The 13,557-nt window shown below is 38.1% G+C and overlaps 1 protein-coding gene across 1 annotated transcript in view; it reads right to left on the bottom strand.

Moving 5' to 3' along the window:
* Positions 1 to 13,557, bottom strand: part of FRK (fyn-related kinase) — a 185,727-nt gene that overhangs the window by 75,362 nt on the left and 96,808 nt on the right. The window contains exon 2 of the mRNA XM_006839914.1: positions 9,353 to 9,474. Coding sequence (XP_006839977.1) covers positions 9,353 to 9,474 — 122 coding nt within the window. The remainder of the gene's footprint in view (positions 1 to 9,352; positions 9,475 to 13,557) is intronic.

Here is a 13,557-nt window from a genome sequence, read left to right as displayed (position 1 = left end):
AGAGACCTTTCAAAGGACAATAGTGTACATGTTTATTTGTAATGCTTTCCTCCAAATAGCTCAATATACCAATATATGAACAAAAGGGGGGAGAGGGAAAGGCAAACAAAAACAGAAGGGAAAATTTAGACAAATCAGGTTCAGATATGAGCAAAAGAAGAAACAACAAAGAAGCAAACCAAAAAATAGAATACTGTGGAGTCCTGGTGTGGCACCACAGGATAAGCACTCAAACTCAAGGTCAGTTTGAACCACAGGATCTGTGGTTCAAACTCATCTACTGCTCCTCGGAAACCCTATATAGAATCACTGTGAGTCAGAACTGACTCAACAGCACTGAACAACAAAAAGTAACAAAGAATATTGTAGCTTCTAGAAATTCTAGCTCTGCATTTTCAATAAGATACAAGACTTCTCCTTGAGCCACTGACTTAGTGAGCAAAGTTCCCCAACTGTGCATCAGATACAGGCACTGATATACATACAAATACATATATAAAGCATAATAAAAAGTTAATTTAACTTTATAGAATATTTAAAACATCTTAAATATAATTTATCAGTAGTAATGTTAAGAAATAGCAACATATACTATAACTCATGAAAAAATTCACTTGTTATTATAGGCAATGATATTCGCAATTAAGCTGAACACAACTAAATTATGACTTTAATTAAAAGGCATTTTCTAAGATGGCACCAACATGTTTAAAATTTAATACAATTTATATGAGATACTAGAGTTATTAACATAAAATTTTCTTTCTGAGGCATGTGCACTTTTAAAAAAGCAAAGCATCTTTATTAAACAAACCAAACCTACTGCAGTCGAGTTGATTTTAAGCCATAACAACCCTCATGGACAAAGTAGAATTGCCCCATAGTGTTTCTAAGCCTGTAAATCTTTACAAAACAGACAGTCACGTCTTTCTCCCTCACAGTGGCCGGGGAATTTGAACTGCCAACCTTTGGGTCAGCAGGTAGGTGTTTAACCCCCATGCCACCAGAGTTTCCAAAATATCTCTAGGCAATATAAAATGTTCCTAGAATCTATATAGTCTCATCACAGTATAGATTCAAGGAACAACTTTTCCAGTCACTTAATACCCGCCTCTGCCAAGGGATATGTAATTTCATTTATATTTGTGGTTAATAGTAATAGAATTACTCACGAACTCTGGTAGTCACAATGTCCACATTAATTTTAAATGAAGAATGAATGGATGGCTCAGGGAGTCGATGACAACACAGAGTCTTTTTAAAACATTGGGACAAACAGTCAGATTGGTTTGAGTCAGCAGAATTAGAAAAGTTTGGGAACAATAACGGAAGCACAATGACCAGTATGAAGTGAGTATGTGTCTAAATCCTATGCCTGGCAGAGAAGTAGAGGGGCAGACTGCAGGTGAAATCCTTTTCCAATTCTGTCTCCTCTAGAAAAGTCTGATTACTGGAAATAACTAACCTGTCAATGTGAGAAACTATCTTTTTAAAATCAATTTGAGACACAGCAGACAAGATATTTGTGATATTGCATGGCCCAGACTTCACACTTAAGCAAGTGACAATGACCTTGCTCAGTTTATTCCTTAGTGCAGTGGTTATGAACCAGGCTGCTAATCTCACAGTCGGCAGTTTGAAACTACCAGCTGTTCCACTGAAGAAAGATGGGGCTTTCTGCTCCCTTAAAGATTTACAGCCTTGGAAACCCTGTACAGGGTTGCTATGAGTCAGAACCGACTCCATAGCATAAAACAACATCAACAGAGTAGAGATAAAAGAGGAGAGCATTTTTTGGTTTTGTTTTGTTAATGTTTTATTGTATTTTCAGTGAAAGTTTACAGAGCAAATTAGGTTCCTATTTAACAATTTCTACACATATTGATCAGCAACATTAATTACATTTTTCACAATGTGTCATTGTTCTCTTTGTGTTCTGGTTGTACCAAAGAGGTGAATATTTAAGTCTCAATTGTCTTTATAGAAGTTTCTGGAACAGACACTGTGAAAACATGCTTCTTCTGCTCAAGAAGTTGACAATCTAGTTTGAGAAGCAAATGTTCACCCTTAGTGAAAGAGTTACTCATACATAGATTCACACAGGGTCAACATGAGAAGTTACACACCTTCCTAATGAAGCTGATATTGTTCTCATTACATTTTAAATTGTCTTCAGAATTAATTTATAATGCATGCAGATATACTTACAAGGATATAAGTCCATGGCATTCCTCAGGGTAATTACCCATGTTATTGATAAAGTTGCTTCAAATAGATGACCACTTCCAAGTATCAAAGTTGTCCTTAATGAGAATGCAGTTGCCCAGGTAAGGGTCTTTAATATAAAGTGATACTCCTTTTATAAAGAGAGTTTAAAAAACTGTGCACTATTTTGAGCAGGAGCAATCAACTGCTTTAGAGTCATATATCCATTTGGTTCTAAAAGTTCTAGTTTATTTATTTTTTAAGTAAATTATGCCATTGCAGAAGCATATCGTTTCTTACATTTTCAAGGAGGGATCTCACAATAGTTACAAACTCCTATTGTAAAAGTCCTGCACACTCTATGGTACTTACATGCTCACTGTAATGTAATTTTATGTCAAACAGCTCTGAATCGATGTTCCTCCATCCCCTATCCTTTCCCCCTATAAATTACTCTTCCCTATACAGCGTAGTTGTTACGAATCGGGCTGTGAACTGCAAGGTCAGCAGTTCGAAACTACCAGCTGTTCCGCGGGAGAAAGATGAGGCTTTCTGCTCCCGTAAAGATTTACAGCCTCGGAAACCCTGTACAGGGTCGCTATGAGTCAGAACCGACTCCACGGCCCATAACAACAACAACATACTTGTATAAAGGAGCTTTGGTAGCGTAGTGGTTATGAGTTGGGCTGCTAACTTCAAGATCAGTAGTTCAAAACTACCAGCAGTTCTGCAGGAGAAACATGAGGCTTTCTGTTCCCATAAAGATTTATAGTGTCAGAAACCCTATACAGGGTTGCTATGGGTCTAAACCAACTCCATGGCACTTAACGACAACATACTTGTATACTTTACCTTGGCTAAAGCCATCACTGTCTCCTAGTCACCTAAGCCATCCTAAATTCTTCATTCTCTCTTATCTTATTCATTTCTTATCAGCCACCAATTCCTCTCAATTCGACCTTCTAAATACGTCTTACCTCCAATCTCTCCTCTCCATTCCCCATACCTCTTCCCTGGCTCAGACTGCCTTCTGTGGAGGTAAGGAGGACTGTCTAATAGACAGTTCTGGGAGCTCTCTGGAGATTAGAAGGAAAAAAGACCCACTGGGCCTGAAGCACCATCATCCCCAACCCCAACAAGAGAGATTGTGCCCGAAGTCAACTTCCTGCAATCTCTGTGGTTTCCTCTTCCACACAAGAAAAGATGCCGTTTCTGACAGCCCATAGGTGCTCAGCTTTCCAAGAAGCCCTATAAACTGTTGATACTGAAACTTAGCCAGTTTAAATCCACTAAGTCCTTCTATCTCTGGTCCAAGGGTTACTCCCACACTTGTCCCATTAAAAACCATAAAAATGAGACCAACTGAGAATAAGGCCCTATATCCTCCTGGGGATGCCCTGTGCTGGCGCAGCTGAACCTTGGTCTGGTAGCAGCTCTCTGCAGAACTGTACTCTCATTGCACATGTGCTATCAAACAGCTGCATGATGCCACTGGGTTTGCCTCTCTCCCTTTCTCCCCCGAGTATTACTATAAAACTCTCATCTGTTCTCTATACTGTCATGAAAAGTTACTCTCTCTACCTGCCTTACTGCCCAAACCCCATCAAATATTGGATGATTTTGCATGTTTAGGAAGAAATTACTATAATAAAATAAGGCTTCAAAAAAGTTCATGGAAACATTCCATTATCTTTCAAATCCATTTTTTCCATAAATATTTTGTAGCACCCTCATATAACCTTTACTGGGTAGAGATCAGACCATGTTCTTTTCTCCCTCTAACTTTCCTCAGTAAAATAAGGTCCAAATTCCTGGCATGATACACAAGACTCTACACATTCTAGCCCCAACTTACTCTTCCAGGCTCATTTTCTGCTATCCCTTCCCTCCTCTAAGCCATCTCACCACCCTCCTAGCCCCCATATTCTCTCACTACCCCCAACACACATACCTGCACAAAACCCCTCCCTGCCCACCACTCACAAAACACAAAATCTGAGCTCTGTACACTCTAGAAATAATCATTCCCACAGTTACCTTATAACACAAAGTGATCAAAAACTCAAATGCTCCCTCTTCTGTGAAACCTTCCCTAATACCTGTCAGAAGTTTACTCTCCTGCTTCCATTTATCTCAGAGCAAGACAACGGTGTTCCAGTCCTCATCTAAATTAAGTAGGCCAAGACAGAGACTGGGCCTTGTTCATCTTTGCTGCCCTTTCCCTAACAGTTGTTGTTGTTGTTAAGTGCCGTCGAGTCGGTTCCGACCCATAGCGACCCTGTACAGGGTTTCCGAGGGTGTAAATCTTTACGGGAGTAGAAAGCCTCATCTTTCTCCCGCGGAGCGGCTGGTAGTTTCGAACCGCTGACCTTAAGGTTCGCAGCCCGATTCGTAGCCACTACGCTACCAGAGCTCCTTTTTCCCTAACAGAGAGACTGGCAAATAGTAGGCACTCTAGACATTTGTTGAAAGAAATAAACATATAAATAAGCCCCAGGATGCATCTCTTTTAAAATTGTTGTTGAGCATTTTGCCTTGCTTTCTCAATTTTGCATGTTTAGGAAGAAATTACCAAGACATTGTTCAACTATTTTCCATTTATTACCATGCATTCTTGAAAGAGTAGACATCTGGATGGAATTCTCTCTGGTAGTCTATAGGTTTTCATATGTGGATTTGCCTAAAGTAAAATTGCAAAATAAGATGCAGACTATCTTCTAGAAAACTAACCTGCAACTCGTTGTTAGCCCTCAAGTGTACATGAAACCATAATATAAATGTTTCATTGTTGCTAAGTACACTGAGTCCCTTACAAATTCATGGTGACCCCATATAGGGTTTCTGAGGAGGTGGGTTTAAACTCCCAACTTTGTGACTCACGGTCCAGTGCTTATCTTACAACATCACACTAGGACTCCAATATAAATGCTTAGTGGACAGCACATACCAAATTACTATTAATTAGAGTAACAATAAAAATTTCCTTTAAAGTAATTGAAATCACACAATAGCCGAACCGATTGGCAGGGAATTTTAAATTTTCCATCACAAAACAATTCACTGCCACTGTCAAATAACAGTAGAGCCACTAAAACTACCTGTCATGCATCTAATGAAGATAGATTCTCGGATACCACATATAATATGTAATATCCAAAAGTGCTGCTGTAATTCACAGCTAATTAGTGTCTCGCCGATATGAGAGGTGTCATGGCCCTAACTCTCATCCCAGATCTACTCAAACCTCACAAGAGTCGACAGCATGCAAGGATCACAGAAACCCAATTAGCACCCACCCCAACCTTGGACTGCTGCTTCTCAGAGCCCTCTGCACAGCATCAATAAATCATGCCCCTTCATGAAGCTCTTCTCTGACAGCCACAAGCCATCACAGCCCAAGGAATAAAGACAATGCTTCTAAGGAAAACTCATGTAGGAAAGACAGAGATAGAAAAGGGATATTAGTTGGTTCTTTTTAGCAACATAGCGGTCAGCAAATCTGAAGCCCATCCATTCTGACTGATTAAGAAGACAACTGCATGAAGAAATAAATCTATGAGTGGTGTAGCTGAGGATCCTTAGTGGTAATCAACCGTCAGAAATTGGCTTGTTTGTTTTAATGTAGATTTATTGAAGATCTTTTTATTTCTATTTTTCTCTTGTATAACCTTCCCTCTGGCTAATAAGAAAATTTTCCCTTCAGTGGAACATAATTCTCTGCATTTACTCTGTCCCCCAGTGAATACACAGCAATCAGATAATTTGTTTGAAAGACTCTAAATTGTTTGAGTTCATTGAAAAAGAATCTATAATGATATGCTGGTCTCTAAGCAAGGCCATCATAAACTCCCTAAATCCATAAGTAAGCACTAGTGTATTCACAGCACATAACTGCCAATATCCTTGTAATTTTGTTCTAAGCCTGCAAAACTGTTTTGTTCCATAACATTCTACTTAGAGAGTGTTCAGAACAGTCACTGCCGGCTGGACATTATTCAAAGATATGACGTAGCTAATTCTACTTTTAGCTGGTTTTCCTTATGGAAATATTAGTGTTTGTATATACTAATGCTAATTTAAAACATTTAATCTAGCTTCTGACTAAGTAATGACTATATAATTTGATATATAAATGTTGGCATAAAGCAAATTGACAAGTTGTTGTTGTGAAGTGCCGTGGAGTCAGTACCAACTCATAGAGACCCTGTACAGGGTTTCCGAGGCTGTAAATCTTTACGGGAGCAGAAAGCCTCATCTTTCTCTTGCGGGACAGCTGGTAGTTTCGAACTGCTGACTTTGCAATTCACAGCCCGATTCATAACCACTACACTACCAGAGCTTAAATGGGCAAGTATGGAGCATTTAAACATGGGATTCTCATACAGCTCTTCTTTGTCATAATCGAGCATAGTAATTTCAAGAAGATTCATTTTTTCTTTCTCTAAATACAATATTCTCATGAATTTTTTCAAATAGTCAAATATTTACCTATAAGGATATCCCTGTAACATTATTTATAATTAAAAAATAGTTGAAAATATGCAAAATGTAAATTAGTCTAAATATAAATGATGATACACTCACTCATACAGTTGAAAGGTAGATGACTTCCATAAATAATGCCAAAAATACTAAAGGGTATGCATAAATTTTCACAGGATTTTACAGAAATAACAAAAATGGCACTGCAGGATAAGCACTGGACTGCTAACCACAGGTCAGGTGTTCAAACCTACCATCCACTCCTTGGAAACCTTATGCAGACAGGATCAATATGAGTCAGAACAGACTCGACAGCACTAAAACAACATACACTCTTCAGTATGGATTGCACTGAAGTCCTGGTGTGAGTACAGAGTCCTGGTGTGGTGCTGTGGGTTAATGTGCTGTACTACAAAGTCGCTTTGAACCATAAGGTTGGTGGTTCAAGCTAACCAGTCTCCCCTAGGAAACGCTATACAGACTTGCTATGGGTAGGAATCAACTCGATGGCACTTCACAACAGCAACAACAATATATATATATATACATATATACACATATACATACATATATATGTATATATGTGTGTGTTGTATATATGTATAATAGACACACATATATATATATTGTTGTTAAGTGCCATTGAGTTGATTCTGACCCACAGCAACATTGTATAGGGTTTCTAAGGAGCAGCTGGTGAGCTTAAATGTCAACCTTGCAGTTCAAACAACTTTGCAGTCTGGCGCATTAACCCACAGAACCACAACAGGATTCTATCTATCTATCTATCTATCTATCTATCTATCTATCTCTCTATCTCTCTATGTATGTATGTATGTATGTATGTATGTATGTATGTATCTATCTATCTATCTATCTATAGATAGATAGATAGATAGATAGATAGATACATACATACATACATACATACATACATACATACATAGACAGAGAGAGAGAGTCCTGCTGTGATTCCATAGAATAATACACTGTATCACAGCCACTCCTTGAGAACCCTATACAGGGTCACTATGAATTGGAATGAACTCAATGGTACTTAACAACAACAACAATATATATATATACATGATAGTGTTTATTTTCTGTGTATGGGATTTATATGTGTGAAAATAAATATACCTATAGGAGGTCAGGCATAGTAGAAGCCTCATAAAAAGGTATTTTGTTACAAATAATGTATCTTTAGAACTTGGTAGTCTCAGTTGTTCTCCTTTGGCCTTTTCTGTTTTGTAAATCTTTATATTACTTTAAAATTAGAAAAAACTGTTATTGTATAAAGTATTCACTTCTGTCACCTACATTAAGCAGTTGTACACTGGTATGAATTCCCTATCTAATGTGAGGTGGCTCATGCCCACCTCACATCAGTAATTCAATACTTTTAACATCACCCTGGTGTAAACAATTTCAGAAAGATCAGTGTCACGTCATATTCAGGCACATTTCAAGAATGGTAAGCAAAACAGGTTTTTCTAGCCGTTTTTTTTCCAGGGAACTAAGTAGGGATGAAATTGAGTCCATGTGATTCTGGAACACCATATTTGCTCAGTTCCAGAGCAGGCAGGATGTGAAGTAGAGACCCTTCTGAAAACGTCACCTCAACACCTCTGCTCTTGGTTCTCTCCTGCTCCAATTCATCTGTCTTGACATTTGGAGCCACCAAATGTGAAGGAGTACAGCAAGTGCCAAATACGCACACAACCTGGTCTGAGTTCAGACCAGGACAAAGTTCCCAATGAATGTGGACTCAGGGATGTTGCAATTTCCATAGACATTCTGCTTAATACACATTTATTGTGAGGCAACAAGGAGAAAAGAAAGCATAAGCGCTTTCCCCAAATGGTTCACATTTAGCTGAAAAAGCAGAATACTTTTTAAAGAGAATAACACAAATAAATGACAGGCATACACAATACAGAGGAGCTCAAAGTAGGGAGAGAAGAAAGAAAGTCTCATAATGGATATGAATTGGAGTAGACTCTTTAAGAAAAGGCATTCTGCAGCTACATTGCAAACTATATCTAAACTACAGATTTTTAAATGTTAAAAACAATTATGTAAGCATATACTTGGATAACTATAAAAGATGTTTCTCAGATTCCCTGTGCTTCTTTTTCCTAGGATATGCTTGCCTAGGGTAGAAATGTATTTGATTCTTTTAATTGAAATTCTACATTGAAACAAATTTTACATGCCATGGGGTTAATTAAAAGCATTTGAATTCAGCTTTTCAATTTACTTTCTATTTACCAGGCAAAGACAAATGAAATACAAACAATGAATGAATAAAGTAATGGGGCAAGATCAATTTTGACAACTGTGCACTTCTTGTCTCTTGCTTATCATTTCCTTAGAAGGCTCCCAGATAATCCATAAGTGAGCAAATGAAGCCAGATTCTTAGTTTTCATTCCATATCTACCGTGCATGTATTTGAAACTGTTTATAGGGACTTCTAGCTCTAGATAGAAATATTTTGCTAATTTTCATATTATTCTTGAGAACTTCAGTGGATTTAATTTTGGTCTTATTATGCAGATAAGAAATAAGGCATATTTTAAATTAACATTTCTAAGTTCACACAGCAGGTTCATGACTGCAGACTCTCAAAACACATACTTAAACCACACAAAACACTATCTGTACCTGAAAGGGAGAAATTTCCTTTCTGGCTTTCACTTTCTCTGATTAGAAAGGCACCAGTCAGATTTTCTGAATATAATAGTTGTTTTTCAGCATCTGCTCTTTTGATTGCTCCAAAGAACCACCTAAAAAGAGAGAAATGAAAGCTTTAATTAAACAATCATCATTCATTTTTCAAGGAGCAAGAAGTTTGGCAAAACACAAGAAACACTTGATATTCTTTACTGTAACTATTATTAGTGTAAACAGCTCTTATATTTGAGATGATTGTTCAGGATGTCTATAACTCACACTTTAAAAAAAAAAATCTGTGGAGTCAATTTTGACTTATAGTAAGTACATGTGAGTTACAGAACTCTGTTTAATAGGGTTTTCAATGGCTGATGCTCTTCAGAAGAAAACTACCACCCTTTCTTCCAAAGTCCATGTGTTTGGAATCAAACCACCAACCTTTTGACTAGCAGTTAAGCACATTAACTGTTGGCACCACCCAGGGATCCACACTAGGTGACTTGGGGTGGGAAGAATGCCAAATAAGAATTTGGCTGATGCCAGTGTTTAAGAGCAAAGTTGTCAGTTTGAGGACTAAGGTATATTTGGCCTAAGCCATGGTATTTTTAATAGCCTCATATATGCATGTGAAAGTTGGACAATGAATAAGGAAGACTGTAGAATTGATGCATTTGAGTTAAGGTGATAGAAAATATTAAAAGTACCATGGACTGCCAAAGAACAAATAGATCCGTGTTGGAAGAATTACAACCAAAATTCTCTTTAGAGACAAGTTGGCGAGACCAGTCCCTAGAAAAGGACATCTTGGTAGGTAAAGTGGAAGGTCAATAAAAAAGAGGAAGACCCCAAACAAGATGGATTGTCACAGCGGCAGCAGCACGGGGCTCAAGCATAACAATGATTATGAGGAAGGTGCAGAACCTGGCAGTGTTTGTTCTGTTGTACATACAGCTGCTACAAATCAGAACTGACCCGATAGCACCTTCAACAACAACAACTACCACATCGCTTCTCACACCTACATTCAGTCTGAAAATTCCTCTTAAAGCCAAAGCCTGCAGAATGAAACCCACAAGTCTGCCCCAGTCTATGATCTAAAATGACTCCTCCTACTCATCCAACTGTCTACTTCCTCAGGGAACCTTTATTACAGCTAGCTGCTAGGAGACTACCACATGTCAGTGCTTTGGATCCACCAGCTGCTTCAGGGAGGAGAAATATCTAACAGTCTGTTTCCATAAAGATTTATAGACTGGGAAATGGTAAAGAGCAGTTCTACCTTATCCTATGGCTCAATGAGTCATAATCGACTGAACTTCAGTGAGTTTGGTTTGGGTGGGGTTCACTGATGGTGGTGGTGGTTATGTACTGTGGAGTCAGTTCCGACTCATAGCAATGCTACACAGGGTTTCTAAGGCTGTAAATCTTTACGGGAGCAGAAAACCTCATCTTTCTCCTGTGCAACAGCTGGTAGTTTGGAACTGCTAACTGTGAGATTAGCATCCCAATTCATAAGCAGTACACTACCAGAGCTCCTTGGGGTTCACTGATGTTGTTGCTATGTGCCGTGGAGTCGGTTCCAACTCATAGCGACCCTGTACAGGGTTTCCGAGGCTGTAAATCTTTTGCGGGAGCAGAAAGCCTCATCTTTCTCCCATGGAACAGCTGGTAGTTTCAAACTGCTGACCTTGCGGTTTGCAGCCCGATTCATAACCACTACGCTACCAGAGCTCACTGATTGTTGTTGTTGTTGTTAAGTGCCGTCGAGTCGGTTCCGACCCATAGCGACCCTGTATAGGGTTTCCGAGGGTGTCGAAAATTCCAATCAAAGGATTCGTACTTCACATTAAAGTGTGAATGATTAAAAACGTATTTTCCCACTTCCACCACTGATTTTGCATGTTTAGGAGGAATTTACTAGTATAAGGGAATCTGTAATCAATGGAGAGATTATGTGGAAAAGGTATTTCTGCTTGGGAAGTTCTTTCTTAGTGTTGCTTCTGCATCTTCTCTTTACCATCTTATCCTTAGCTCAACAGACTTAGGACACAGGTACTGAACATATAAATTTGCGAATGTTGTCAGCCATAACAAAGAATTTAAAGTAAAAAATTCTTAGCATATCAACTGAGAAGGCTGAGAAAGCTGGGGAGTGTGCTTGTCACGCTATAGGGCTGTAAAGATGATCACTAGAAATTTTAGGTAAATTAAGGAGCTCTGGTAGCATAGTGGTTACAAGTTGGGTTGCTAACCTTAAGGTCAGCAGTTCGAAACTACCAGCCATTCAGTGGGAGAAAGATGACGTTTTCCACTCCCATAAAGATTTACAGCCTCGGAAACCCTATACAGGGTCATTATGTGTTGGTATTGATTTTGCGGCACATAATCACCACCACCACCATTGATCTTTTCATCTCATCTTTGAAAACGTAAATAATTCTGGGAAGAAAATACCAGGTGAGAGAGGAAATATAGGTAAGAGAGTAGAGAAACTATAAACTTGGAAATAAAAATAGGCTTTCAAAAAAAATCAGTTCAAATTAATTTAGCATATCATTTGATTCCAGAGCAAGACAAGTCAGGTAAGAAAATCCTGGTTATAGGGGAATATGAGTATATTGAATGCAACTAACAACAACAAGGGTAACACAATGTGAGGAGTAATTTTTTTTAAAGTAAACAAGAGAGAGACTTAAAAATATTATCTCTAACAAATGCAGGGTATTTGTTTACCATTTGTCTTTCATCAAATTGAAAATTACATAATATTAACTGTATTAGTCAGAACATACTAGTATAGACTGCATTAATGAGCAATTCAAAAAGTCTTCATACTTTAAGGCAACTAAATGTATTTTTTACTCAGTGACTCATCAACTGAAGGTCATCTATCTATCTCACTCTAGGTCACTCTCCCTCAGGATGCTTTCCTCTTCTTGTTTGGAAAACGAGATTGCTGAAGCAGGATTGGAAGATGTGGAAATGACAGTCTGACTCTTAGAGCTTCTATTTAAAGCTTCCACAAGTGAGATTGTCAAGAGTCAGAATTGACGCTACAGCAACTAACAACAACAACAACAACATTCTTGAATGAATTCATCAGCCAAATTACATTCCTAAATGCAAAACAAGTAGACATTGCAATTCCATTATTTTTGTGAAGGTAGGGAACTGATAATGACCACATTGACTCAGTTGTTGCTGTTTGTGCCGTGGAGTTGGTTCCGACTCATAGCGACCCTGTACAAGGTTTCCGAGGCTGTAAATCTTTACGGGAGCAGAGAGCCTCATCTTTTTCCCGTGGAACAGTTGGTAGTTTCCAACTGCTGACCTTGAGGTTTGCAGCCCGATTCATAACCACTACGCTATGTGGTATGAGCTCCTTACATTGACTCAGTATCAGCAATCAAATTGATGTTCCTCTGGAATAATGAAGTCACAGAAGCATTCTAAGGTGGTCATGTAATAAATTCATAAAAGAGCATATACATGTTTTCTTACTGCTGCAGAAATAAGTAACTGTGGTTATTGTTTTTAAGTGCCATCAGATGCTTCTGACTCAAAGTGACCCCGATAGGTTTTCAGCTGTGAATTTGAACCTCCAACCTTGCAGTTCAAATCGACCTTATGGTCGATTGTTTATCCTACAGTGCCACACCAGAGCATAATAGAAAACTAGAACAGATCCACATACACAGATTAGTGATAAAAGGATATAATAAATAATTATGAGGGGGAGAAATTAAATTAAATTAAGATGACCTTGTATCATACACTATAAATTCCACATTGATTAAAGTATAAATATAAAAGTCAAACTTAAAACTTTCCAAAGATATCAAAAAGAATTTCTTTGACAACAAAAAAACACAAACCTTAATAAATAAGATTAATAACACTTTGTTGTTGTTGTTGTTAAGTGCCATTGAGTCGGTTCCAACTCATAGCGACTCTGTATAGGGTTTCCAAGGAGTGGCTGGAGAGACTGAACCACCAACTTTACAGTCCAGGACATTATCCTGCAGCATTACACCAGACTCCTAATAATACTTATTACATCATCATTTAAAATTTTGCATAGCAAGATAACCCTGAAAAAACTAAAATACAAGCCACAGATGTAGAAATAAACATTTGTAAAGTATACAATCAAGAATAAGATTTGTTATTCAGCTTATATGTTGTTGTTAAGTGCC

Source organism: Chrysochloris asiatica, unplaced genomic scaffold (genome assembly GCF_000296735.1).
Source record: "Chrysochloris asiatica unplaced genomic scaffold, ChrAsi1.0 scaffold00027, whole genome shotgun sequence".
Lineage (NCBI taxonomy): Eukaryota > Metazoa > Chordata > Mammalia > Afrosoricida > Chrysochloridae > Chrysochloris > Chrysochloris asiatica.
This window is presented reverse-complemented; position numbering and strand designations above follow the sequence as displayed.